The sequence below is a fragment of the Corvus cornix genome, chromosome 8 (assembly GCF_000738735.6).
Source record: "Corvus cornix cornix isolate S_Up_H32 chromosome 8, ASM73873v5, whole genome shotgun sequence".
NCBI classification, from domain to species: Eukaryota; Metazoa; Chordata; class Aves; order Passeriformes; family Corvidae; genus Corvus; species Corvus cornix.
The window spans coordinates 1,282,301-1,310,297 of NC_046338.1; the positions used below are offsets into that span (position 1 = coordinate 1,282,301).

Below are 27,997 nucleotides of genomic sequence, written 5' to 3' on the forward strand. Positions count from 1 at the left end.
CCAGGCTCAGCCCTGCCTTCTGAAGAGCCTTCCTGTCCAACTCAACAGGTTTCAGTTTTATTGGGCTTTTAAGTTGGTGTCTGTAGCTAAATCTCTACACCACAACATTTTAGGATCGTTCCTCAGTGAAGGATGAGCTCCTGTGCGTCCCTTCAGAACGGTCAGCACAAGATTTTCCACTGGGAGAGGAGGATGGGAAAGAGGGCAAGAAGCACATCAGTCTTATACCTTCCCATCCACATTTTCATCATCTGCAGCTCCTCCAGGCCGTGGTTGACACCAGAGCTATGAGGAAACGCCATGCTAAGGAGAATTCCCACTCTGCTCCCTCTGTATTTCCTAAGTTCACAGAATCCTGGAAGGAACACTAAAACCATCCAGTTCCAACTTCTTTCCATGGGCAGGGACACAAAGCAAGCTGGGAACTGTATCCAGGACATTGCTCCTGCTTAAATCACTCAGAGTATTAAATTTTTTTTAATTGTTACTGTTTCTCCATGCAGATGCAACAGTTGCCTGCACAACTCAGTGGTGGGAATGAACTCCAGGTGCTGCTGCTCCTAAACTCATCCACAAGTGGATCAAAGGCTCCTCCTGGCCCTTCACCTCAAACAGAGATGCCAAAACAGGACAAGGAATTCACCTTCAAAAAAGCAAAGATGAAAACTCCTGCTCCCCTCTGAGTGTGATATCAAGACTGATACGTAGCAAAGGCCTCACCCACTGGAACAACATCCATGAAGGGAAAAGCCAAACATGCCCAGCCCCAGATCCCAGTGGGATCTCCCTGCCCTGGGCAGCACAAACCCCCAGCCCTCGGTGCTGTCACTGCTGTGACGTCGACGTGAGGACGTGACACCGAGTAGGAAGTTACTCATGGCTCAGCCCCACAGGACACAGCGCCGGGAGCCCGCAGAACAGCGGGATTTAGCCCAGGATATTGGGGTGAATTAACAAAAAAATGAACAAAATGTACAAAAACTCAAGCCAAAGATCCCGAATACTCTGATACCCGGAACACAGGCCCCCACTGTCTCTCCAACTTTGTAGAAGGCAGGAGTTTAATATCCACATTTTTTGGAATCACACAGGGATCAGACCCGTGATTCCCTCTTGAGATACAAAACCACACAGGCAGGTTCTTAAAACTTCTAAGATTAGCTCAGGACGTGTTGTCCCAACAACAGGAAGACTGGTCCATTAAAGTTTTGGTTTGGGAGGAAAAGATAAAATAATTTAAGGAAAAATCCCTGTACATTCGGGAATTCCAAGGGAAGAAGCGTCATCCGTAAAATCTTCTAATCCTGACACTTTCAGCTTGCCCTGGAAGCAACACCTGTCCCACAGATTTTACTTTTCCAAAGCATACTTCCCAAATTTTCATTTCCAACACATTTGTCAACACAGAGCAGCAAACAGCCTCGAGATTGAGATCTGGGGATAATTCGGGGAAAACTTAATGGAATATCCATTCATCAGCCCTAATTCCCCTCCTCAAAGGGGAAGAGCTGATCCTATTGGGATGGGCAAATCCAACCCCCACCAATCCAACACTGCCATAAAGAGGCTTTTTACACATTTCCCCATCGTTATTATATTATATCCCCATTACATCCCACAACATAACCCCCATTATCCCCAAATAACACCCCCCCACTCCCCGCAAATCCTGGGAATTCCTGCGTTTTCCACCAGAAACCTCTCCCTCCCAGGACACCGCGCTACCTTTTAAGCAATCCCCCTTTGTCTTAACGACTACAAAAAGATACTTAAAGGAAATAAAGCGATGTTTTAGCATATGCGGTCCATAAAAAAAAAAAAAAAAACGGGAGGCGCCGCGCTCGGTCCCGCCCGTACCCCTCAGGGGCCTTCAGCCCCCGGGACGGCCCCGAACGGGGCCGTCCCGGGGGCTGAAGGCCCCTGAGGGGTACGGGCGGGACCGCCGGTGCCCGCGGGCCTCCGGTCCCCACAACAAACTTACGGCCCCGCGCAACAAGTTCCCGGGCAAGCGCCCACCGCTCTCACCTCAGCCATGATCGCTGGTATTCCCGGGAAAGGGTCACATCGCCGGAAGCGCCGCCGGGTCCCGGTGGGAGCGGCGGGAGCGGCGGGGACGGGACCGGGAGCGGCGGGGCGGGAGGGGCGTGGCCACGTTACGCACGACGTCACCGCGCACCGCGGGAAGCGGACAGGGTGCGTGCGGCCGCTGTCAGTCAGCGGAGGCCACGCCCACCGCGCCTGTCAGTCAACGGGAGGGCACGCCCCCTCGCATGTCACATAGCGCTGGCCCGACCTGTCAATCAGGGTGGCGGCCACGCCCCCTTCGCGTCACTCAGGCACATCGCATGTCACTTGGTACAGGCAGAGCGCCTGTGTAACTCAGGGAGCAGCCCCCATCTGTCAATCAAGGTCTAAGGCCACCTCCTTACATGTCAGTCAAAGCGCAGCCCGCTCCCCACCGCCTGCCATTCAGCGCGCAGGCCACGCCCCCTCTCCTGTCACCGAGAGCACACGCTCCGCCTGTCACTCACAACGCAAGGCCACGCCCCCGCCCCGCCGCGGCCCCTCATGCCCTTATATGTCATTCGGCACAAGCCACGCCCCCTCACGTGTCACTCAAGCCACCGGCCGCGCCCCCTTTGATGTCATTCACTGCCCAGGCCACGCCCCGGCCAGCGCGGAGGCTCCCGCTCGCCGCGGCCCCTCACGGTCCCGGCGGTGCCCTCCGGCCCCGCCCGCCGCCGGCACCGGCTCCACAGCATCGCCCCGCGCCGCTCTCGCTCGCCGTGCCGGTGCCGCTGCCCCCCTCCCGCCCGGCCGCCGTACTCACGCGGGGAGCCGCAGAGGCGCGGGGGGTGTCTCATCGGCCGTGAGGCGAACAGGGGGTCCTCGGGGAACGGGGGCTCCTGCTGGGCGTGAGGCCCTTGGGTGACACAATAATAACTCTAGGTTAAACACAAAACCCGAAAAAACCACCCCAAATAAGCAGAGAAAAGATCCAAAACCAGTGGAAATTCACCGTGTCCTCCCTGCAGCCCCGGTGCCTCACCTGCCCGGCTCAGCGCTGTCCCCGGGCCGGCGCGGGGCAGCGCCCGGCGCGCCCGTCGGGCATCGCGGCTGCTGTCACAGCGAGGACACCGCGTCCCTGGGTTGTGTTAAACGCCTCGGCCGTGCCCCTGCAGAGCCGCGCGGCTCACGCACGCCCGGCGCCTCCGCCGAGGAGCCGCATCCCCAACCCTCACACGATCCCTGCGGGCGGTGCCGAAAGAACCCGCGGGCGCGACTTTGCTGACTCAGGGGTGAACCCTCGAGCGAGGCGCTGCAGCCCCGCGGGAACGCCGAGCCGCCGGCGGGGCGGTGTCGCGGCGGGCGCGGGCAGCGCTGGTTCGGTGACACGGGGCGGGGGCGGGACCCGAACCGGGGCCCAGGGACGGCCCGGGGCTGCGGCCGCCAGCACAGCGCGGCCCGCGCACCGCGCAGCGACCAATCGGCGGCGTCCTTGCTGGCGGCCAATCGCCGCGCCGCGTCTTGGGCGGCGTTGTCATGGTAACGGTGCGACGCCATGACGAGCCCCGCCGGGCCGCGGCCTTCGCCGTGAGTGAGCGGCCGGATCGGGCCTAAACTTCAAAGTTATTGAAATCAAAAAGGCTTCAAAGACTTTAAAATGCCTGGGAATAGAGGATAAATTATAATACAGAATCAATTATAATAGATCATTAGTTATAATTAATGAATGGAAAAAATTCCTTTATTATAAATGGATTGCGTCCCTTAAAATGCTGAGTAATATATAATAATTTAAAATATGTAATAAGTTATATGCTATAATAAAACATAATAATAAATTATATTTAATAAATTACATTAATGTCCAAACCCCTAATTATAAATGGTTTACATCCCTTAAAATAATTGGCAAGATGTAATCAATTATAATATGCAATAAATTATATTCTATACTAAGGCATAATAAATGAATGGTAAAAAGCCTTTATTATAAATGGTTTACATTTTTAAATGAATGGGCAATATATAATGAATTGTAATATATAATAAATTATATTCTATAATAAATTATAAAGCATAAGAAGTTATAATAAATAGTCAAAAGCCCTTATTATAAAGGGTCTAAATCCTTTACAATAATTGGTAATTAATTATTATTAATAATTATAATATATAATTATTATATATTAATTATATTATAATTAATTATTATATATATAATAAATTATAATAAATGGCTGCAGTCTTTTCTTATAAATGGTTTACATCCCTTAAAATAATTTGTGATATATAAGAAATTATAATGTCTAATACATTATACTTATATTCTATAATAAATCATAATACCTAATAAGTTATAATAAATAAAGGATAAAAAGCCTTTATTATAAAATAATATATAAAGTATTTATATTATATTTATATATAAATATAAATATATTTTTATATAAAATATATATTATGTATATAATATATATTTTATATAAAAATATATATAATATATATAACATATAATATATAATATATATTATATTTATATTATATTTTTATATATTTATATATTTATATTATTTTATATAATATTATATAAATATAATTATAAAATAATTGGTAATATATAATAAATTATAATATGTTATAAATTACATTCTGTAATAAGTCACAATAGATAATGAGTTATGATAGATAAATAAATGATGAAAAATGCTTTATTTATTATATTATTACATTTATTATGAAGTGGTTTACTTGCCTTGACATAATTGGCAATGCAATCAATTATAATACATAAGAAACTGTAAGAATCCTTTACTATCAATGGTTAAAATCCTTTAAAATAATTGGTTACATATAATAAATAAATGTATAAGAAGCTGAAAAAATCCTTTAAAATAATTGGTTACATATAATAAATTGTATAAGGAGCTGTAAAAGTTCTTTAAAATAATTGGTTACATATAATAAATAAATGTATAAGGAGCTGAAAAAATCCTTTAAAATAATTGGTTCCATATAATAAATAAATGTATAAGAAGCTGAAAAAATTCTTTACAATAATTGGTTACATATAATAAATGATTATGTATAAGGAGCTGAAAAAATCCTTTAAAATAATTGGTTACATATAATAAATGATCATGTATAAGGAGCTGTAAGAATCCTTTAAAACAATTGGTTACATATAATAAATAAATGTATAAGAAGCTAAAAAAATCCTTTAAAATAATTGGTTACATACAATAAATGATAAGGTATGAGGAGCTGTAAAAATCCTTTAAAACAATTGGTTACATATAATAAATAAATGTATAAGGAGCTGTAAAAATCCTTTAAAATAATTGGTTACAAATAAAAAATGATAATGTATAAGGAGCTGTAAAAATCCTTTATTATAAATGGTTACACATAATAAATTGTATAAGGAGCTGTAAAAATCCTTTAAAACAATTGGTTACATAAATAAATGTATAAGAAGCTGAAAAAATTCTTTACAATAATTGGTTCCATATAATAAATGATCATGTAGAAGGAGCTGTAAAAATCCTTTATTATAGCTGGTTTACATCCTTTACAATAATTGGTAGCACGTAGCGCATTACAATAAATTGGGAGTGATAATAAATAAACGGTGAAACCCTTTAGCTTCAGTTGGAGACTTTCTAAGTAGAACTTTGTAGAAATATTGCCATTTTTAGGAACACGAGGTGCCCTCCCAGGCACTGGCCCTGCAGCAGCCCCACGCCTGCTCTGCAGAGAGGCTGCGAGTGGGGTTAACAGTGACATTCTAACCATGGCAGCCCTTTCTATCTGATGGCCCTTTCTCTTCAGCCATCCCATCCCGCTGTGTTTAGTGCAATCCTTCCCGCCAAGGCCCTGCCTGGGTGGGTTTTCCCGGTTTTTGAGGGTCCCTGTGGGTGATTCCAGGGCAGGAGCAGGAGTGGGATGTGCCCCCCTCCTCCGCCGAGGCAGCACCGGCACCAAGGCCCTGAATTCCCGGAGAACTTCCACGGCTTCCGAGGGAAAAGCCGCGCGCAGGGGGGTCCTGGTGGGCAGCCAGGGAGCTGTGCAGGTGAGATGATCCATGAGCACCCTTGGGAAAGGTGGGAAGAGGCCAGAATCCACCTGCAGGAAAACGGCAGAACCCTGGCATGGCTGGCTTGGAGCTCAAAGCTCATCCCATTGCCATGGGCAGGGACAGCTCCCACCATCCCAGGGTGCTCCAGGCTGGCCTTGGACACTTCAGGGATCCAGGGGCAGCCAGAGCTTCACAATAATTAACACTTCTAAGCTGGAACTTATTTCAGCAGTAGCACCTCCATCATGTCTTCACCCAAACCCCCAAAGATTCCCGAAAGATACAACCTGGGAATCATTTAAACACCTCACTGACCTTCCTGCACTAAAATATTTTAAATGCTGTCAATAAAAAAATGTGTAATTGTTCATCTTATTTATTTGGCTGCACTGTTAATTGGACTGGAATAGTCAGAATCAATAATTCACCCTTGGTGGTCATTATGGAATAAATGAGCTGGAAAAGCCACAGGGAGAAGCAGGACAAGTGGGTCTGGCAATGACAGGAATGGGGCTTTTCCCAAAGAATCCCAGCAAACTCCAGCTGGTCCCTGCAGGAAACCCCTTCCAAGTGCCCTCCCTGTTGCTTGGGTTGGGAACACAGGGAAATTATCCTGATTATTTAAATATTTCTTCAGGTTTTTGATGATGAAGGCAAGAACGTGACACCCCACCCCCTCTTCCAGCCAGACTCAAATACTGCTGTACCCAGGCAAGAAAAGCTTTATTTTAAGTATTTTATCTGTTTTAGTGATATTTATTAAGTGCAGCCAACCTTTTATGCAAAATTAAAAAATGCATCCATTAAAATAGCAAATTAAAATATTAAAAGTATCAGTTCTACTAACAAAATATCGTTAACATAATAAGAATTCTCTGTTTTAATATGATTTAAGTAAGTTACCTCTGTGTGATTATGTGCATCCATCTGCAAAAATTCTCTTCAACAAAAAACTTGGAGTTAAAACTCCTAAATTGTGTTTCACTACATACTTTGATTTACAAAATCCAGCACAGAGGGAAAAAAACAGTCAGTGGACTTTGGGCTGACAAACTCATTTAAGTATTGCACAGAGGGTAAATAATTATTGGTGTTTTAAATGAAAAGTCCTGAGCCACATCATTATCAAAATGCAAGAAATAATTGTAATTATTTATGATTTATGATTTATAATTACAATTGTAAATATTGATTTCTGGGATGAAGTGATTGCTGGTTTTGCCATGTTTCCCAGACTGGCTCTTCCAAAGGATAATCCCAGGGGCTGGGATATCAACCAGGAGCAAATATACATTTAAAATGACTTAAAAGTACAAAATATCTCTTGAAGATAAACACTTTTTTTAGTTTTTTTGGTGACAATTTCTGCTTGTTTCTTGTCCCTGAAGGACACATGGAAGCAGCACTTGGATATCGAACTTATTGACAACTGAGTTTGGTTTAGATGAAACAGAACCTCAACAAGACCCAACTTTGAGCTTGTCTGGTAAAGAACACACCCAATAATTATAAATTTAAACCGTTCTGGGATTTATGAGACCCTGAGCCAGCCCAGGGCCTTAGAGCCCTTAGAGAATTAATTTGTCTTCTCTTAATTTAGAGCAGAAAAGGTCTTGTTTGTTGCCCTGGTGTTTCAGGTGTAGAAGCAGCCCTGACAGAAGCAGAGCTGGAGCAGAGGGTGGATATTTACCTGTCAGAGACAGACACGCTCTGGATGTTGGATCTGCCAACTGCTGTGCTGTCCACGGAGGCAGAGGAAGCTGGGAGAGTTCTGTAAGTCAGCTGGCACCCGTTTCTCTGTGTGCAAAGCCTCTTGGATGAGACTCCATTTCTTACAGCTCCACGTTCTTGATGAAATTCTTACTCCCTTCCACTGAAAAATGATGGCAGGTTAGGAAAATCCAGGGATGGAGGAGGGTGATAATTAAATTTTCACGAAGACAGTAAGAAATGCCAAACTGCTGCATTGATTCTTGTGTGTAGCTTCTAATTATTTATTAATTAAGAAGATTAAACATAGCAGGCAGCTCCCCTGGGTCCTCCCTGAACTACCATAACTTTGGTGGAAATGCTGAAATGAAAAAGGAGAAGTTTCCTTTTTGTCTCTTGATGCTGTGCCTTTCCCTCCCGAGTGATGGGAGCTCTGAACTCTGCATTCCCCCAAAGTTCACAGGCAGCTGGAGTAGGGATTTTTGCTGGTTTTGGGTTCTGTTCTCCACAGACCATTCCTGTTTTAGAGCAGCATCACAAAGATCAGAAAGAGCTGCTGAAATAACATCCAGCAATCCAAAAAGCTGGAAATTTAAGACATGGAAAAGCCTCTCCTGATCAACTCCTGGTTAAAGACACTGAGAATTCCAGGCAAAATTTTTCCAGGGAGTCAGCTCCCAGTGTTTCCTTTGTTTTCCAGGGAGAGGAATAAGATTTATGTGGAGATTTGCAAAGCTAAAATTGACAGTGAGTACTTTGAAGAAAAAATGGTGCAAACCATCTCTGGAGCTGCCAAAACCAAGGAGGTGCAATGTGAGACAATCACCGTGGCAGAGAAAGGTAAACCTGGGCAGGATACTGAGAAAAGGGATTTTTTACTTTCATCTCTAAGCAGGAGATGTTTCCTCGACTTCCACTTCCAGAGCTTTAAGTTCAGACAGGACAGTGTGGTTTGTGGTGGCCGTTTCTGCCCCTCCTAAATCTTGATTTTGGTGCTGGAACACTGAATCCATTGCAATAAAATCGTTATTAATGCTCCCAGAGAGCTGCTGTGCCCTGCCTGCCTCAGTGCTGTCCAGCTAATCCTCACCTCTTCCCTTGAAATAGCAAAGGACACAGTTCCCTTTCTGCCCCCTTGACTTTTCAGGTTTCTGTTTCTGTTGGCCACAATGCAAAGAAGAGAACCTGTGGCAGGAGATTTAAAACCTTGGGGAGCACAGGACACCTTGGCAGGCTCAGTGCAATTTTACAGGATGTACAACCTCAGTGCTCTAAAAACCATTGTAGAGGAATCTCTGAGTTGTGCACGGGGTGAGCTTTGCCTCACTGGGGGCATTTTTGTGTGTAAGAGGCCAAAAAAATTATGGGCAAAGCTGTTCCAAACATTTTGTGTCTGTTAATGTATGTAAAACGAAGGAATAAACACCAAAAGTAGATAATAATCTGTTTTGAAAAGATATTTGCCACTTTTTTGTGTGCCTTGAGCATCAGCAGGGCTCATTCCAACCCCTGAGCGCATCAAGGCTAGGTTTGGGTGAGAGCTGGCCCTGCTCAAGGGGAGCCACACCCCAAAAAACCCCTGATGGAGCTGCAGCAATCATACAACAGGAGGAGATTTAGAGAATTTTATCTGCTTTAATGATTTGTATTAAGCACGGGCAGGCAACCTTTTTTATAAATTTGTAAAATAGGGCAATTAAAAGATGAAATGAAAATATTAAATCAAAAACATCAGTTCAAATACCAACATGTTTGGAACCAGAGCTGGTTCCAAAGCCCCCCAGCCCAGCAGTTGGGGTGTAGAGCACACAGCAAAGCTTTGCTGGGCTGTAGGACCAAAACAAGAGACCTGTGTGACGGGGAAATTCATTCCCAGGGATGATGGTGACTTCCTGGGACTTTGACAATTCACTGGATGCCTCAGAAACAGAACCTACAGAGACAGAAGAACCCACAGACACAGAAGAGAAGAGCAGCAAATCTCCCACAGCTGAAGAGCACGGTCAGGCTGTGGCTGTCCCTTCTGCCAGAGGTAACATTTTACATTGCTGCTCTGTTTTCATCCTCCTAAACAGGCACATCCCCGTGATTTGTGGGGAAAACTTCCAGTAAAACACGTTTGGCCTGCCTGGAACCTGCAAGAGAGTTTGCTAAAGAACCTTGGACAGGGTTGCACTTCTCTGTACATTGCCATCAGAAATTATCTTAAATGAAGATAAATACTCGGGGGTAAGGTTTGCTGGTACTCAAATAAGTAGAAGCAAAACACCAATTGTGAAAAATTCCAGAAGTATCTGAGCAATGAAAGAAAACAAAATTAAAGCAAGAAAAAATTCATAGTGAAAGTATTTTTTTGAATTCTCTGCTTTTTGCAGGTGGAGGAGAATTCTTATCCCTTGATTTTTCTGTGTGAAGTTTTACCATGTTCAAAGCATTTATATCCCATTTATCTCTTATCAGGCAGCACGGGCCTGTTGGACCCTATGATCCTTATGGATCCATTCCACCCTGGAATATCCCATGATTCTGTGATTCAACTTCTTCCATAATCATTCCAGAAAGTGCTGTTCCTGCCAGGAGCCACGAGGGGAGAGAATGCCTTTCAGAAGCCATCTTAACATCAGAAAAGCTGAAGCAGGATTTAGTTGTCATGGAGAGGATTCTCATGGAGAATATTTTTCAGCCCAAACTTGCAGTTTATCGGCAGATTCCTGTCCTTATAGGTTTGTTCCTTGCTCAGTGCCCTCTTTCCAGCCATAAATTCCTCACTTTCCACAGAAATGCCTCACTTTTTGCTGGGTAGCTAAACCCACTCGTTAAACACCTGCAGCAGACCTGGCACGCTCCAGCCCAATCCAGCTGTCTGCTCTGTCCCCAGCCACTTTTAGTCACAGTTTTAGAAGTTAGGATGTCTTAACTCCTCAAATCTTCATTTCTTTTATTTTCCCCTGCAAAATATTTGCTGCAAAGGCAAATTTTTCTTCTGGTGTGAATGTCTGGAGTGGGATAAGTGAAATGTTTCTACTCAGACTCTACCACATCTGTGCATTTTAGAACCTGATGTTACCTCAGACACTGACAGGGAAGAAGGTGAAGAGGAAGAGGATGAGGAGGAAAAGAAGGATGAGAAAAAGCAAGAGGAAACATCCTTTAAATCATCAGCTTTGTCAGATGTAAATCAAAGCCCAGCAGAAGCTGCAGCTCCCAGCCTGGAGCAGCTGTGGTCATACAGGTGTGATTTAACCAGTGGTCACAGCGTGAGCAGCATGGCTTGGAACAAAGTGAACCCTGTGAGTTAAAAAATCCTTCCTGAGCTGGTCCCAAACTGGGACAAGCAATTGGTGGTGGGAATAAACTCCTGACTGAGGTGTGCTTTGCTGGGAGGGATCTCAGAGAGATGCATCCAACCCCTCACTCTTGCTGCCTTAATCTACAGGTTGCACTAGGCTTTCCCTGCACATGGATCACCACGGCTTTAATTGGCTCAGAATTTCATTGATTGCTCCAGTTTGCCCTGAACAGCAATGTTAATAGACTTAGTCTGGTCTAGAATTGAAATTTAACCCCTGCTGCTAAACTTTATTATCACTGAGGGAGTTTATTTCTGATAGTTTAGACATCACATCTTTGTCTCTAACAGTAACCTCCCGAAAAAGCAGCATTCCTCAAAAGAAGATGCACAATAACAGCACAGAAGCCAAAACTTCTTTAATCTGGTCATGTAAAGCTCAGTTTTCCCAACAGAACTCACTTATGGCCAAACAAAAATAATGAATGGAAGAAAGGTAAAAGGCAGCTGAGGATGAGAAACAGGAACCCAGTGAGGGAAAAAAAGAAAATAAAGACCATTTCATACTTTTAGTACACCAGATCTCCAGATATTAAAAAGCTTAGACACATTTAGAGACTTCAGTTTGAGAACACGGGGCAAGCAAACAGCTCCTTTTAAAGTGTGAGTTTCACAAACTACTTGTTGAGTACAGGGAAAGAAAAATTAATGGAGCTGAAGGCTAAAGACTTGCTGCTGGTTTTTACTTCTGCCTGTGGAAAGCAATGAAGGGAATTCACTGGACTGTGGAAAGCTAAAAGCCAGGAGTTTGAGGTGCTCTCTGAAGCTCCTTTTACAGCCAACCTTGAGAGAGAAAACCAGAAGCATTCTTACGTACTCCATTAAATAATGCACATTAGAATATGGTTATAGAACAACGTGTATCCTGTTGCTTTATATCCTGTGTGATTCTCCCTGCATAGGACAGGAGCTTTGTTACTCCAGACTTTGCCTTGAGAGCTGCTGTTAACACAGAGGTGCCTGTGGAAATGTCCTGCTGAGCTTCGAGTTGAACTGAGATATTCCTGTTGCTCTGTGCTTGCAGGATCTCTTAGCAGTTGGTTACAGAGAGTTTGTTTCTCAGGATCAGAAGGGAGGCCTGGCTTGCTGTTGGTCACTGAAGAACCCCATGGTAACGAGCCCCTTTGTTTGCTTTTTCTGCAATGTGCTTTTCTCTGCACAATTTCTGCTTTGTTTCCCTTTTAACTGCAATTATCTACTCTAACTTCTCACAACACGGTCAAAAAGAGAGGAAAATTTATAGATGTAACATTTACACCTCTGCAGATCCATCTGAAAAGGGATCCTTTTAAAACCGGCCATTAAAAAAATATTTGGAAATCTTAGTTACAAAGTGTCCCAGTAAAAAAACTCTGATTGCCATAAATGACAACACTTCAGTTTGATTTCTTCTACAAACTTCTCTTGGCCAAAACTGTATTAGACTAATTTAAACCAGGCAGAGTCAAATTTCTGATGTATCTTTACCACATCAAATACTCTCATGATTCCCTGCTGTCACCATAGACATTTTTAGGTATTTAGTTTGGAGCAGTAGCCTCACCTACTTTCCAGTGTCATATTTCTGCACAATCTTTTTCCTAATTTTATCAGTTGCAGCAAGAAATACAAGGAGCCAGTCAGAATAGAGAATAATTTCGGGTCGCTGTGGCCACCACCACTTGAGTTTTCCAGCAGAAATTTAGTGCCCAGTGTTAAGAAAAGAGAGGTGAATAATAACCCAACTCACAACATGGTTGTATTTCTCTCCTGGGCAGTGGCCAGAGCGCATTTTCCGCTGCGAGCACGGTGTTACTGCTGTGGATTTTTCCCTGGCAAGCCCAAATCTCTTGGCAGTTGGGATGGCCAATGGACACGTGGCCATCTACGACGTCCGGAGCCGGAACGCCGCCGCGCTGCTGGACAGCAGGTCAGGCTGGGAGCTCCCACCTCCTCCCACCTGGGGCACCTCTGAGCGAGCAAACCTGGGAAAGGGGCAACAAAGGAGTCCCATTCCCTCATTTTTTAAGGAATTGCAGCAAGTTACCCCACCTATCATTTCTACTCCATGTCCTAACTAGGACAATCCAACCCTGGACAACAAATCCTTACAGGAGACCAGTGGTAGCTTTTGGTGCTTTCTCTCTGATCCCTCTTGCCAAAAATGGAAAGAACATCAGAATAAGTGAGGGGTGAGCAGGAATTAAGAAGAAAATGAGAGAGGGGATGGGAGGGTGATGAGGGAAACACTTGCCCTAAGGGCAGCTCCCAGGTCTCAGGAACTCTCCTGCAAGGTGCAGACTGATTTCATGGTGCAGGTGTTACTGAAAGGTGGCAGCACATAAACCAGTGCCCTGAAACTGATTATCAAACATGTTTAATAAAGGAGACATTTTCCTGGAGAAAACAATCAATGCTCAGACCATTTTTTAAAAGAAAAGCTAAACACTTCTGTCCTAAGACTTAACGCTCATTACAAAGTGGAAGCTTAATTATTTTTGAAATATATTGCCTTGTCTTTGCTCATATATGATTTACCACATGCATTTTTTTTTTGTCCCAGTGCATCCCTAAATAAACACACAGGTCCTGTGTGGCAGCTGAGGTGGGTGGAACAGGACAGAGGTGCGACAGGAGGTGACAAGAAAGAGAGACTGATGTGTATCTCGGGAGATGGGCGAATGACCCAGTGGTTCATACAGCAAAGGCTGGATTGCTTTGGTGAGCACCTGAAACTGCTCTCTTTGATTTCAGCTGACATTCTTCACACCAGTTATCCCACAAAACATTTAAGAGCTGCTGGGCACTGCAAAGCAGCACGAGTTCCTCACACCTGTTTGACACAACCTTTGCTCTTTGCACAGATGTGATGACAATCAAGCGAACACAAAGCAGGAAGAAAAAATTACCAGGTGAGAGAGAAAGGAAAAGTGAAGCTCCCATATCTCAACAGGCAGCTGGAATGTGCTTTGACTTCCACCCAGAGGTAGGCTCAGAAAGCCCATCCTGGCTGAAGTATTACCCAGGATAACTGCAGCAGAGGAGGGATGCTCAGCTGGAGCTGCTTTAATGGGAACTAGCCAGGGACTTGGCACTGGCATTTAAAGCATATTAATTTTGAAATAAATTGCTTCCTAGCTACTAAGAGCTACCCCAACTGGGTGAAATGGTAGAACAAGCCCTGTCCTCCCAGCCATGCTACATTTCCTTGGACGGGCCCTGGGGCACATTCCCCTCTGTGTGTTGGCCAAGGCTGGGAGAATTTGTTCAACACCTCCCACGTCCACGACTCAGCTGTGCTTCTCTTCATCCAGCTGAGTATTTCCTCCACAGAGCACTCAAAGAATACATGTGTTTTCCACATGGATTGCTGAAAATCCAAGATTTTCAGGAGTCAAAAGCTCCAGCATAAACTGTGCATTGACGGAGAACACACCCAGCAAATGTCCAACGTTGTGGGCCCCTTTACCCCCCCCGCCACAGGAGCTCCTCCTTGGCTCTGCAGAGCACTGGCTCTGAACTCATCCAGCCCTGGCTGATTTCTGCATGAGTGATAAATTCATCCAGCCTAAGCTCCTTTTCCCTTTCTTTCAGGACACTGATATTTTTCTTGCTGGAACAGAAGAGGGCCACATCCACCTGTGCTCCTGCTCAGGCCAGGAGCAGATTCTGGGGACATACAGGGGCCATAAGGTGAGTGATACACCTGTAAACAAGGACAGCAGGAACTGTTCAATTCAGTTCAAAAATGTAACAGTTTCTTTGCTTATATTTAGTAAATATAATATGTGCAACAACAGAAACCTAAACTTCTCTTATATTAGGAATGAATTCCCACAGCATAAAGTATCACAGTCTTACAGGATTACTTTCTACACTAAAAGGATTTTTTCAAATAACTCACTAAAACTGGTACTATAAACTGGTTTAAATCTTTAGTTCTGGTTTTATTTTAAGACAGCAATCAGAAATCTGATTGGCCTGTACAGTTAAATAATCTTATCTCTGGGTAGCTCTAGAATAGATTCTGTAGCTTTACAGCAACACCAAGTTCTGTTTTGTTTCTCTCCCAGCAGGGTCCCGTGTACAAAGTTGCCTGGAATCCCTCAAGCACGGACATGTTCCTCAGCTGCTCTGCAGACTGGAGTATCCTTTTATGGCACCGGGATTCCCACACCCCTCTTTTAACTTTCACTTCTGTCACAGCTTTTGTTCATGACATCAAGTGGGCTCCAAAATCAGCCCTCATCTTCGTAGCAGTGAATGAAAGGAGCGTGGAGATTTGGGATCTGAGTGTCAGCATGTGAGTAATGACTTTTCTCAAAGAAGATTCTGAAATTTAATTGGCACACATTGTTTCCTCATCAGTGTTTTTATCAGATCATTACAGCTCCGCACTTTGCTTGCTCAAACTATTGCAGTTTGAAATACTCATTGTGTAAAAGGAAATGGTAGCTCCCAGAGATTTGGGGTTAGAAGAGGAGCTGGATGCCTCATGGAGCTGATAAAGTGATAAACTGCCCTTTTCCTGCAGAAACCATGGCAGAGCTAGAAGGAAAAATAACAAAACTGAGCTGCTTTTATAAAGATTGGATGGTCTGAAGTTGAGATGACTCAGTTACCTGTGGGCTTGTCCAGCTGGTCTGGATTTTGTGTTACTGACTGTGTGAAGCCCTGGTGGATCCAAAGCCCTGCCACATAATGCAAATTATTCATATAATGAAAATATTAACCACCACTCTCCAGGTTAGGACAGATTTTAAGCAAGCAGGATATCTTAGTTAACAGCAGCTGGGATTTTTGTTCTGGCAGAGCCCAAACCAAACACTGCCTCACTTCCCGGTTTTTGAGATAATCTAGAAGACAGAAAGTGAGATGTGCAGCTTTTCAGCTGGTAAATGCATGGTACCTGTTAATTCTTGGGTTGCAGCTTCAACCCCGTGCTCTCCTGTGCTGCCAGCCCCGAAGGGAATCTCAGCTCCATCCTCTTTGCCAAGAACGCCGAGTGCCTGCTGCTGGGGGACAGCTGTGGGCAGGTGGGAGTGTGGCAGCTGCACAACCTGGCTGCTCCCAGCACCAAGGTACGGCTGTGCTGAGGGCCAGGGCTGCCCGGGGCCGCATTCCTCAGCAAGGCAATTCTGGGAAACACCCAACTAGGGAACACCGGAATAGGTGGGATCACAATTCCAGCACCAGGCTAAAACTGAGGTGGGTCCTCTGCTGCCACACCACTGGAAATTCATTGCCTTTTTAAACAAGATACATGTTTGCATGCTGCCAAATAGGACAGCACAAATGCAACCCAACCTGGCCTGCCAAAAAGTGGTGTTTTCCAGGACAGGTGAGCACAGCATTAACAGAATTCCGAGGAAGAACCGGCTCCTCTTCCTCTTGTTTTCCAGGTTGGTTCCTTGCATGACATCGTGTCTCCTGCTGGAGCTGTTTAACAGTAGCTGATATCCCTTCTCCTTTGGGAAACAGCAGGAAAGACTTGCTGTAGTATGAACATAAACTGGTTATCCTTTTTTAATCATTAAAATTTCTCTTTGAAGCACACTGCTTAGAAACTTCTTTCAAATGCCCTAAATTTCCTCCTGAAGTCCCCTCATTGCACTATCAGTGCTCATACATGGATGGCCTTCTCTGCAATTCTGATCATGGAAAGGTCTCGGCTATCTTTCCTCTTGGGGCCTTTATCCCTTTCTGGTTTTCCCCCAAGGTCTTTTCTCCCCGGGTTGGAAGCAGGCAGCATTTGGCTGTCTAGGCTGGCTTTTTCTGGGGGCAGAGCAGAAGAAACAGAAAAAAACCACCCAGCTGGAGAATTTTCAGGAACTTCCTGCCCACAGGAAATAGGGAGCATCTCCAGAGGAGCGATTAAGCACAAGTTGTAGCCCTGCTGCTGAGCACATCACGTATGGAAACGTGTATTTTATAGATGCAGAACATCCAGCCTCTCTCATTATCCTGACAATAAACACCCAACACTCAAACACATCACTGAATTAAGGATCATTTGTGATGCATTAACATCCACTTCCTTCTGTGTGCTGCACATCTGACAGGGGACGTGCAAACTGCTCCCGACATAAAATTCATCTTGGTGTGTTTCAGAGAAAGACACTCGTTAGGGTGAATCATTTGTTAATCATTATTATAAATCTGACCAAAATACACCCTGTATTTTCCATCCATGCCCATGACTGTTTGCTCACTGCTAAAAAACAAGCTGTAACACATCATAACCCACCCTGCACACAGTGAAAGTTAATTAACTGTAACATTATGGTGCTGCAAAACCCTCGTGGTGCTAGGAAGGGCTCAAGATCTCCAAAGTTCCTCGTGTATTTTGTCCTTAAACATGGAATTTCTGACCATGTAACTGAGAAATTTCCTCCTAAACCCACTGTATTGCACGGATTTTTATGGAAACATAAAGACACTGAAGCCAACATTAGGAACCAATAATTCGGACCCAACCTCTGCTCCCAGAGCAGAGTGACCCAGCTCCATGTGCTGCAGGATCATGTCCTATCACTTGGCACACTGGGAATTCTGGCTGGGATACCTATATATGTCACAAACTCCCGCTCCAGAGTGGATTTTCTCAGCAGTGCCTGGTACTGGCAGGGTTTTCCCCACAAGCATCCACAGTCACCAGCAAACAAGGTGGGGGAATGAGGAGGTGCACACATCACGGGAAGGAGTTAGCTCCCTTTTTCTTTGGGATCATCAACACAAAGACCCCAGTCAGGACCAGGCATCAGGCTGTGCAACACACCAGTGTGGGGCACACAGACACCAAACCCATTAAGCACAAATCACGTCATAAACACCCTTTTGTTCTGGCAGCACACACATTAACTGCATCCACCTAAGCCATACCCCATAAACATGCTACACCTCAGGTGTTCCCAGTAAAGCAGCTACGTAGACCTAAGAAATCTTTAATACCTGACTGAGATCCCAAAGCACTTCAAGCATGACCAGAAACAAGCAGTTTATTTGTTTTTAGCAAACATTAAGTCACCCTCAGAGTGAGCCGTTACTCAGCGGAGTGGATGAACCGTCAGTATAAATGGGAAGGTTCCAGCAGAATTCCCCACTCACTCCCTTCTGCCCTGCCCACACCCAGCTGGGAAGCACCACGTTGGCAGCATGAGGGGCACGGTGCTGGCACTGGCTTGCCTCGTTCTCCTGCTCCTGGCACAGGAAGGAAAAGGGGAAGGGAACACGGTGAAGCTCTGCGGGAGAGACTTCATCAGAGCCGTGGTCTTCACGTGCGGCGGCTCGCGCTGGAAGAGGCACCTCACTGAGCACCACGACCTGGGGGGTGAGTACCAATTAAAGCATCCCAGGCTCATCCCTGCCCACTGCACCTGCATCCAAGGGGATCCAAGGGGACTGGGAAGCAGCACATCCCCTGCTCCCCTCAATCCGTGCAGCACGGGCTGTGCTGGGAGGCAGCCAGCGAAGAGCTGCAACTCCTCATGTTCCCTCAGTGTGCAGCTGGTCTGGCTCAGCTTCCTGGGCTATTTCGCTACAGAAAAATCATTTAGACCAAGCTTTTCCAAGCTCACCTGAGCGGCAGGATTCAAGGCTATCACTGAAAATCTCTCTGCCATCACATTTCAAGTGACAGTGACAAGTTTCACTGAAGTCGGTGCAAGTGTCTTACTGTGGTCTTCACCTTCCCCACCAGAAACCAGAAACTGTATTACAACTTTAAAACATTATTACTAAAACATGTTGAACAGTTACTCTGCAATTTAAGTACCTTCACGTTTCTGTGTATATTTATACTTATTAGCACATTTTTTGATACTCAGAAAATTTTGATTTGATAGTCAGAAAATTCAACATGCACTGCTAGAAATTTGTACTCTGACAGATTAAAATAAATAGAGAACAAGAAAGTAACTGAGGCAGATGACAGCAACAGAGGCTTTCTGCACTTCCTACATCTGCATTTTTGGAATATTCTTGTGTAGCAGCAGCTTTAAACAAACACAAAATTGGTAACACGGGCAACCCCCTCCATAAAGTCTGTTGAAGAACCTTGCTTCTAAAAAGTGAGAACTGCTACACCTTTACAGACTCCATAAGGCCCAGCTGTACTGAGGTGTTTCAACTGCTGCTGAATTGTAATTTCTGTAGAAACACCCAGAACTTTGAAACCCTGGGTTGGATGATACCTTATTGCATTTCCTGCATTTCAGGAAACCCACAGGTCCAGCCTCTGACACAGCAAATCACAGCTTTTCCTGGGGAAGCAAATGTATCAATGTAAGACTCAAGGCAACACGGGACTCTCTTCACTAGAAATCCCTAAACCACTGGGTTTTACCACGTTGATCACAGATTGTTCCTCACACATCTGCTCTCAGTGAGGAGTCAGTGATGTGGTGCTCCTATCAGAGAGTAACACTCAGCTCCCTGGCTGTAGGTTGGTCTGTCTTTCTAGTAAAGATAAAAAGCATAAATTACTCATCTTTCCATGACTTCTAACTTTTAGCTTCTCGCTTTCCTGCGACAGAGAGTGAAAACCCCCAGCATTTCCCACACGAGGACAAGGGTGACACTGACTTCTCATCACACCCAGAGCAGAGGCTGGGGATCCACAGCCAAGAACCCCAGGATGTCAAACCTGAGCAAGACTTGCAAAACACCAGCAAAGTTTCTGTGCTAAACAAGCGTGAGGCAGTCAAGCTGCTCACCACATCCTGCTGCAACGTGGGCTGCAGCAGGAGAGAGATCAGCTCCCTGTGCTGAGATGCAACAGCTCGGTGTCACAGCTCCCAGGGATTAAAATAATCATGACGTAAACCTCAGTTGGTTCAGTTGTGGTCTTTAATTGTAGCTTTACCCTTTTTGGGTGTTAAATGTCACAGGGCACACCAGCAAGTGGCTTCAGGTTGTCTGCATTTCACAGTGTTTACAGTGGGTTAGAGTTACTTTTAGTCATGAGTACAAGTATTTCTTCCCAACTAACTACTGTTCTGGTTTCAGCCTGGCACCTAAAATGTAGTAAAATAAGCAATTTATGACAGGTTTGTTCTCTGGCTCAGGAAAATCTAACAGCAGGTTTCAGCTGGGAAATACAGGTAGCAAAAAGTCTGGTTTCAAAATCAGAGCAAGGTCAGCCAGACCCTACCTCAGTGGGGAATGGCTGCACCAGGAGAGACTTAGGACCATCAGCCCCAAAACCAGGCAGGCAAAACCCATGGTTTATTTCCTAATCCAGATACTTCCAGTCATGTTTCCTGGAGAACAGGGAAAACATTACTTACAGGGAATATTCTGAAAATATTTCTCCTACAGGAAGAGTTCTGAAAGCAGCAATCAGGTGCAAAACAACATATCACAGACATCCACTTCCCAGAGAAAATTCTGGGAAAGACCCTTATTACATTCACCCAGAGGCTCTCATTTCAAAGCAGGTGAGAGTACCTTGGTCCTTCACAGATGCTTTTAACAACACAGACAGGAAGAGTTAGGCTGAATATTCATTTCTCCTACTGTTAAACTCGACTACCTCCCTATTCAAAATACACACCATAGACATTTGCCACAGCAAACAGCGAGGTGTTCTTGAACACAAATGAGGAAAATGTGTCAGTCCCAGGATCCCAGAGGCACCTGCTCCCAATCTGCAGGCTCTGCTCACCCAGCTGCCCAATGTGTGTCACCACCACGATCTTGTACCTGGGCACCCCCAGCTCTTTGACCCGCGCCTTAACAACCTGCAGAGAAAAACAAGGTTAATCCATACATGTTCAAAGATGGGGATGGACTTACAGCAGGGCAAGGGGGAATGGTATTAAACTGACAAGAGGGCAGGGATGGATGGCATCTTGGGCAGGAATTGTTCCCTGGGAGGGTGGGCAGGCCCTGGCACAGGGTGCTCAGAGCAGCTGGGGCTGCCCCTGGATCCCTGGCAGTGCCCAAGGCCAGGCTGGACATTGGGGCTTGGAGCAGTCTGGGATGGTGGAAGATGTCCCTGCCCATGGCAAGGATGAGGCTGGATGGGCTTTGAGGTCCCTCCCAACCCAAACCAGTCTGTAAATCTATTCATTAACTCGTATATGTCTGTACTGCCCTCTGAGCAACCCTTGGGGCATCTCGACAGCCGCCTCCAGCCTTTATTGTACACCTTAGCGGTATTTTGGGGGCACATCTGGGGAGCCCCCAAGGCACCCGTCGAGGTGACACCCCTGGAAGCACACGGGGAAGCACACATCCCCACCTCCGCGATGTCCCTGGCCGCCTCCCGGCACGGCCCCGCCTCGTAGCGCTGCTCCCTCAGGGCGCTCCCCACCACATCCCTCAGGATCTCGTCCACCGCCGCCACTGGGAAGCGCCTGGCAGGCCCTGGGAGGCAAAGCTCGGGTTTATGAGGGAAGAGCCGCCGCGCTGGAGGGTTTTTGGAGGGGCAATCGAGACCCACCCGAGCCGGGCTCGGCGGGGCTTTCCCGGCCCTGCATCGCCCTCAGCCGCGGAGAGGAGGCGGAAGGGCGGTGGCGCCGGGAGCGGGGCCCGCCCGCCGCATTCCCGTTCCCCGCCTCTATCCCGCCGCATTCCCATCCCCCGGCATTCCCATCCTCACGGCTTCGTGTTCCTGCGGCTCCCACGGTTCCCTATAATTTCCACCCGTCCCTGTGTGTCCCCGCAGCCCTCACAGGTCCCCGTGGCTACCACGGGTCCCCACAGCTTCCACAGCTCCCTGCGTGTCCCCATGGCTTCCACAAAGTCCTACAGTCCCTGGTGCCCCCACAGCTCCCTGTGTGTCCCTACAGGTTCCCAAGGCTCCCGCCTGTCCCCATGTTTTCCACAGGTGCCTGTATTCCTTTACAGTCCCCAGAGGGTCCCACGGTTCCCACATATCCCTACAGTTCCCACAGGTCCCCAGAGCTCCCACGTGTCCCCACATACGCCTAAAGATCCCGTATGACCCCATGGACTCCACGTGTCCCCACATGTCCCCACAGCTCCTTTATGTTCTCATGGCTCCTGAGGGTTCCTGTGAGCTCTGCAGGTCCCCATGGCCCCACAGGTTCCCACAGCCCCCCCAAATGTCCCTATGGCTCCTATGGGTCCCTATGGTGCCCGTGGGTCCCTAGAGCCCACACAGATTGCCATGATCCCTATGGATCCAGACAGACCCCACGTGCCCCTACAGCCCTGACATGTCCCCATGGCCTCCATGGGTCCCTCATGCCCCCCATGCATTCCCTCAAGCTCTATCCATCCCCACTGTCCCTGTGGATCCACATGTGTCCCCACATGCCAACCTTGACCTGTCCCCATGCTGGGACCCTGTACATAACTCCAGCAACAATGATGGTTTTGGGGCAGGGACTCTTTTTTTGGGGCAAGGGACCCTTTTCTGGGCCAGCCTCACTCCTCTAGGTGCTCCTGCATGTGGAAGCAAAACTCACTCAGAAAAAGAAATGTTATACTTTTTTTGTTTATTTTCAAGGAAAAAAAAAATAATAATCACATTTAAATTGCAACTCAATTGGGTATTTCGTGTGGTTCTTATGTATAGAATGAATAAACTTTGTTCTGACGTGGGGATTTCTTTGTCACAATGCTCTGCGTGGTAAATAATTGCATATTTGAGAGTCAGTGAAATGGGTGACGGGGAGGATGGAGGAGAGACATTTATAAAAAACAGTATTTACAAAAATGATATCCACATAGTCGTACTCTAATCTATAAGGCAAGTAACATTTAAAATATGTTGTTTCATGATTATCTTCAACAAGTCAATACAACACATTCATATTACCAGTGGTCAAATACAAAGCTTCGCTGCAGTAGTCCCTGTGCAACAAACCTGTACGTCTTTTATAGGTTTTTTTTCTCTGAGAACAGTAGGAAAGCAGCAAAGTTTTCATCACAGACTAAGCAGTACCTAGGCCATCTTAGACTAAAGGTATATTATATCTCATTGCACGTTTAGGCAGAAAAGGCCAGCCGTTCATTAACTTATTTAACTTAAATCTTAAAAATAGACCTGTGTATCTTCATCCACAAATATTTATAAACATTTTATACATGAGGGAGTTCATTAAACGGTCCAGGGTGATACCTGGGGATATCTGATTCACAGCTGGAGTGTCACAGTGGGGTTGTCCCACATCCTGGGCCCTCCTCCCACCAGCCTTGGGAGCTTCCCGGCACATCCCGACTCAATTCCTGGCTCAGACCACGACACATCTCCGTTTGTTTTATGTCATCCAAGCATCCAGGGGATTTCATCAACCTTAAAATGTTTGGGAGTGAAAAACCCCTTCCTGCATGGATGAGGAACCCAACAGCAGGACAGCACATCCACAGCCATTCCCGCTGTCCCACAAAACCAGGGATTTCTAAGGGAGGAACGAGATATCCCAAACACCTCACCAGCACCTGCTGAGTTCCACCACATCCTGTTTGCCCACAAACCTTTGAAGAGCATCACCACCATCAATTTGTGGCTCCAAGAACCACTGCCAGCAGCATCATCCCTCCTAAAGGGACGAGGGAAGCCAGGCAGGAGCAGGGCGTATTCCCACAAATCTTCTCCTTGCCTTGCAGTGAAAGAAGGATTCAGGTCCTGACTGGAATAATCCTGATTATCATAAAATCTCCCCAGCTCTACACAGATTAATTTCCTTGGGAAATTGTGAGGAAAAGAGGAACAGAAGAATTCTGGCTATGAAACAAAACCTTTGAGGCAGTAATTTCTAGCCAGGAAAGTACAACAGGATGATGTTACATATTTTGGTCATGACAAGCTTCAAAATTAAGGGGTTTGACCAAGATATTTTCACATAAAAACAATAAAAGGGTAGGGAAAAAATGTTTGACTTTCTCCTCTTAGGTAATTTAAAAATCTGTCACCTTTTCTGTGCACTCCAGCTGTTTAAAAATGCTTCTGCTGGGAGAAAGGGAGGTGGTGACTCTGTGGGATGCTCCTGCTGGAGGAATCTCGGAGAGCAGCACAGGAAGGGTGGCAGGGGGGCTCCAGCCTTCCCTTCCCATCCCCTCTCTGCCTGGTTAAAAAGGGATGGCATTCCAACAGAAAATTCCAGAGCTTCCCACCTATGTTTGAAAAAATAATAGATAAAGCCTGAAAAGGCAGAGTGAAGGCAAATTAATTTAACTGAAATACTGTATGACAACAAAAATAAGAAGAAGCTTTAAACGGGGCAGTGATATTTAAGAACAAATGCAGACACCAAATGAAAAACTCATTATGTGGTGGTTTTTTATACTATTGAGAGATTTCATAGTTATTAAGAAATACTGTTAAAGTAGAAAACTGCTCTGAAAGGTCTCCTGTGAGGAGCACCAGAAGCTGGCTGAGAATTGTGACTGTTTGCAACAAACAGCAGAAAGGTTGCAAAAAATTGACTTCCTGCTCCTACCATGTAAACTCCCAAGTCTGAGGGTGTCCGTGGGGAAAAACCCTCCTGCTCTGTCAGGGGGACCTTGGCCCTGCAGGTGTGGGCTGCCGAATTCCCAGGGGAAAATTCCTTTGGGAGAAGTTGTTGAGGACAACATGTAAAGGGGAAGGTGCATGGAAGTAACGGAGCTAAAGCCTTTCTGTGCATGCATCCACATATTTATTATTTAATGCCTCCTTTATTTACCCTTCTGTTTACTCGGGTGCATCCCAGTGCTGCTGAGCTCTGGCGTGCCAGGGCTGGGCGGTGCCAGAGGCCTGACTCCCTTTCCAGCCTCAGTCTGACTTGGAAAAAGCCCTGCTGGACCACATGCTGGGAAACAGAGCTGTGGTGCTTCCCTCTGGGAATGCTCCAGGGCTGGAGCCCCTCTGCTCTGGAGCCAGGCTGGCAGAGCTGGGGGTGCTCACCTGGAGAGGAGAAGGCTCCAGGGAGAGCTCAGAGCCCCTGGCAGGGCCTGAAGGGGCTCCAGGAGAGCTGCAGAGGGACTGGGGACAAGGCATGGAGGGACAGGACCCAGGGAATGGCTTCCCACTGCCAGAGGGCAGGGCTGGATGGGAGATTGGGAAGGAATTGTTCCCTGGGAGGGCGGGCAGGAGCTGGGATGGAATTCCCAGAGCAGCTGTGGCTGCCCCTGGATCCCTGGCAGTGCCCAAGGCCAGGCTGGACGGGGCTGGGAGCAGCCTGGGACAGTGGGAGCTGTCCCTGGCCTTGGCATTGGGTGGCACTGGATGATTTTTAAGGTCCCTCCCAACCCACACCACTCTGGGATCTGTATGAGACCAGATGGCTGCCATTTCACCTCTGCTGCCTCAGCTGCTCTCAGAGTGGGCAGGGAGCTGCAAGCAGATGAATTCCCTGAAAATACACAGATTTTCCTGCCTAAAAGCCGAGGTGAAGCCTGCAGAGCATGAATGCCCTGAACCCTACAGGGCCCTCTCTGGAGCCAGGTGCTCTCACCAAACTGCCAACAAACCCAGCTTCCCTGGGGCACGCTGAGAAAACACTGTGCCAAAAATTGGCAAGAGCAGTATAGAAAAACCTGTCCCAAATCGCTGCTTTTGGTCCCAGTGTCACAGGGTTGGTGTCACCTGCCAGTGGCTGGAGCAGGGACTGTCCCTGTGGGGCTGGCAGTGCTGGCACATCCCCCATGGGCCTGCCAGCCGGTTTGTCCCAGAAATGGGACAAAATGTCCCAGACTGTTCCCATCTCTCTCCCCAGGCCCTGAGGGCTGCATCCCAAGAAAGCGACCTCTGTTTTGTTCGACAGCTGGAATGGGATGAGCTTGGGAGCTTTGGGTTATGGGTTTTTCTGTTTAAAAAGCATTCAAAAACCCAATGCTAATGTAAACACCTTGTCTTTCAAATGAAATATAAAGTAAAATCTCTATGTTCTGGCAATATTTACATTATAAAACCATTCTTTTCAGGCCTATGCCCTAGATCTCTTTTGGAAGGATGGCTTTGGAACAATTGTACACACCATAAACCTGATTCTTAGGGTTTGCCCTACATTTCTGTGTCAGAAAGGGGCGAGTTACACACTTTATACAAATTTCTAGTTCAGGGGGGAAATCATTAATGGAGTGGAACACTGAGGAGCGCACTCCCAAAATCTGCCAAGATGTGGGAAGCTGCAGGAGTGAATTGTGCTTTTCCTTTCCGGCTGCTGCCTTTGTGAACACACACACAACTCACGCCCCTATCTCAGCCTGGCAGTCACCTCACACCTGAAATATCCCCACATTTCCTTCTTTTCTTTTCAGATGGGCACAGGTCTCTGTTCTCCTACATCAAACTGCGCTGTGAGCAAGCAATTCCCAACATTCCCAGGCTGTTTTCCAACGTAAATGCACCACCCCAATCCTGGCAACACTTGTGACTGTAAAATCAGCACTTTTTGTCATCTTACACATTCCCAAAGTCCCAGCACCCCGGTCAGTGGATGCTCCTGTGCTCCTCTGGGCATCTGTGTTTAATTTCACAGAGATTCCTTCATTTTTTTCTCCCAATACTGCCAAGTTCTCCCAGTCACCGAGCTCATCTCGGCAGATGCAGCACCATTAATGCCACCAACGCTCTCACCGTGTTGCCAGGAGTAGGATGAGACCAGAATCCATGGGAACGAGCAGCACACAGTGGGACACCAGCTCCCAGGGAAAACACAGAGGGATAATATTTTGTCCCCCATCCTCCAGTTTAGCACTTCCATGTGTTTTCCCATCTCCACAGGACAGCTGCTCCCAATGCTGGCGAGCTGGCTCCTGCCCTGACTGCTCTCAACAGCCCCCATGCTGCTCCTGTTCCCTGGGGAATTGTTTCCCAGTGTTTTTCCGTATGCATTTTCCTGCCTCAGTGCTGAAATAGAGAAGCAGGTGCAGCTGCAATTCCTTAAAGCATTTTCTAAACCCGTAGAGCTTTCAAAAATGGGGGGGAAAGGCAGAAAAAAGCGAGCAAAGCAACATAAAAATGCAACCGAACATCCGGAGGCGGCTCGGAAAACACATCCTTAAAGCCAGCAGTGACATTTTATGCCAGTGCTGTGAGCTCAGAGCTACCACCCAGCCTCTTTGCTGCTTCTTTCCTTATCTGTATCCCTGCAAAATACACGGACACGGGGCAGGGAAGAGCTGCTGGGATTCCAACAGGGAATCTGCAGCTGTGAGAGAACACAGGGCTGGAAAGTTGGAGTAAATACTCCTTGTAAAAGTGAGATTTTCTTCCTGGGAGACTGTCCTAGGAACCTCCACCTTTCCAATGATATTTTTCTGGAGTTAAACCAGCTAAACCTGGAGGTTGAGCTTTTTATTGATCACTGTGAGACGTACTAAGGACTGAAGGAAAATTAAATCAGCCTGTGGGTTCTACTGAACTCTCTTTTGATGAGGCACCCCCTTCATAACAGCTACCAGTATTGTATTTAAATTGTATATATTGACAAAATGTAATCTACCTCTGTAAGCATTGTGCCATTCAACAGTACTACTATTAGATTTATATACCACAGTTTAAATTACATCCATTTCATGAATGGTAAAATGCTAAAACTCAAGTGTCTAACTGCCAAAATACAGCCTTACTGGAATGAGTACAATTTACAAATACAATAATTACATTTTAAAACCATTAACAATGTTACATCTAGAAGTAAATACTGGAGGACTGGTCAAGACGGTGTTTTCCAAGGAAAAAAATGCTGAAAGTTGTCGACACTTCCAACAGAAATGTCCCGAGTGCAGGATTTAGTTCATTTTCCTTAAACTGTAATTAAAACCCGTTCCACGCACAGCAGTCCTTGGGTATTTTCCATAGCATTTTCCATTGACTTGCATAAGCTTCCATCAGTTATCCGCCAAATATTTACCTAGAAACGGGATCAGAGATCAGCTGGGGGGAGGGAGCAGCCCTGATTCCCAGGAGTTCTTGCCCA

The 27,997-nt window shown here is 46.2% G+C and overlaps 5 protein-coding genes across 10 annotated transcripts in view; 2 read left to right on the plus strand and 3 right to left on the minus strand.

The window, feature by feature from the left end:
• Positions 1-3,401, minus strand: part of MIER1 (MIER1 transcriptional regulator) — a 32,293-nt gene extending 28,892 nt beyond the window's left edge. Inside the window, exons 1-2 of one of the 2 annotated variants that reach the window (XM_039555774.1) lie at positions 3,050-3,401; positions 2,831-2,923 (exon numbers count right to left, since the gene is read on the minus strand). Coding sequence is in view for 1 of the 2 variants with exons in the window: in XM_039555773.1 (XP_039411707.1) it covers positions 2,026-2,034 (9 nt within the window). In the remaining variant the exon portion in view is untranslated. Of the gene's footprint in view, positions 1-2,025; positions 2,154-2,830; positions 2,924-3,049 lie in introns of those variants that run through there. The other variant, XM_039555773.1, reaches the window with a different exon arrangement.
• Positions 3,402-3,557: 156 nt separating this feature from the next.
• Positions 3,558-16,676, plus strand: DNAI4 (dynein axonemal intermediate chain 4). 4 transcript variants are annotated; one of them, XM_010408716.4, is made up of 17 exons: positions 3,558-3,594; positions 5,932-6,076; positions 6,720-6,793; positions 7,471-7,568; positions 7,720-7,855; positions 8,493-8,632; positions 9,669-9,824; positions 10,351-10,515; positions 10,847-11,082; positions 12,166-12,252; positions 12,899-13,050; positions 13,684-13,841; positions 13,985-14,106; positions 14,715-14,813; positions 15,194-15,423; positions 16,051-16,201; positions 16,523-16,676. In XM_010408716.4, exons 1-17 carry the CDS (start codon positions 3,563-3,565, stop codon positions 16,565-16,567), a joined length of 2,226 nt encoding a protein of 741 aa, XP_010407018.3. In that variant the 5' UTR covers positions 3,558-3,562; the 3' UTR covers positions 16,568-16,676. The 4 variants fall into 4 exon arrangements, with proteins under 4 accessions (XP_010407018.3, XP_019147409.3, XP_019147410.3 ...); XM_019291864.3 differs by having other exon boundaries at positions 15,197-15,423; XM_019291865.3 differs by having other exon boundaries at positions 7,726-7,855.
• On the minus strand, positions 6,040-21,668 carry DYNLT5 (dynein light chain Tctex-type family member 5). Of its 2 annotated transcripts, none has more exons than XM_039556345.1 (5): positions 21,565-21,668; positions 21,364-21,488; positions 20,674-20,860; positions 7,773-7,955; positions 6,040-6,129 (listed from the first exon to the last, which is right to left on the minus strand). In XM_039556345.1, the coding sequence occupies exons 1-4, from the start codon at positions 21,599-21,601 to the stop codon at positions 7,915-7,917; spliced, it is 390 nt and encodes a 129-aa protein (XP_039412279.1). In that variant the 5' UTR covers positions 21,602-21,668; the 3' UTR covers positions 6,040-6,129; positions 7,773-7,914. The 2 variants fall into 2 exon arrangements, with proteins under 2 accessions (XP_039412279.1, XP_039412280.1); XM_039556346.1 differs by lacking the exons at positions 6,040-6,129; positions 7,773-7,955 and adding exons at positions 18,103-18,320; positions 19,313-20,380.
• INSL5 (insulin like 5) lies at positions 18,252-19,910 on the plus strand. The gene is made up of 2 exons (XM_010408718.4): positions 18,252-18,450; positions 19,654-19,910. Exons 1-2 carry the CDS (start codon positions 18,276-18,278, stop codon positions 19,887-19,889), a joined length of 411 nt encoding a protein of 136 aa, XP_010407020.2. The 5' UTR covers positions 18,252-18,275; the 3' UTR covers positions 19,890-19,910.
• A 4,273-nt stretch (positions 21,669-25,941) lies between the features above and the next one.
• SGIP1 (SH3GL interacting endocytic adaptor 1) overlaps positions 25,942-27,997 on the minus strand; it is a 46,519-nt gene continuing 44,463 nt past the window's right edge. The window contains 1 exon segment of the mRNA XM_039555968.1: positions 25,942-27,931. Coding sequence (XP_039411902.1) covers positions 27,909-27,931 — 23 coding nt within the window. The 3' untranslated portion in view covers positions 25,942-27,908.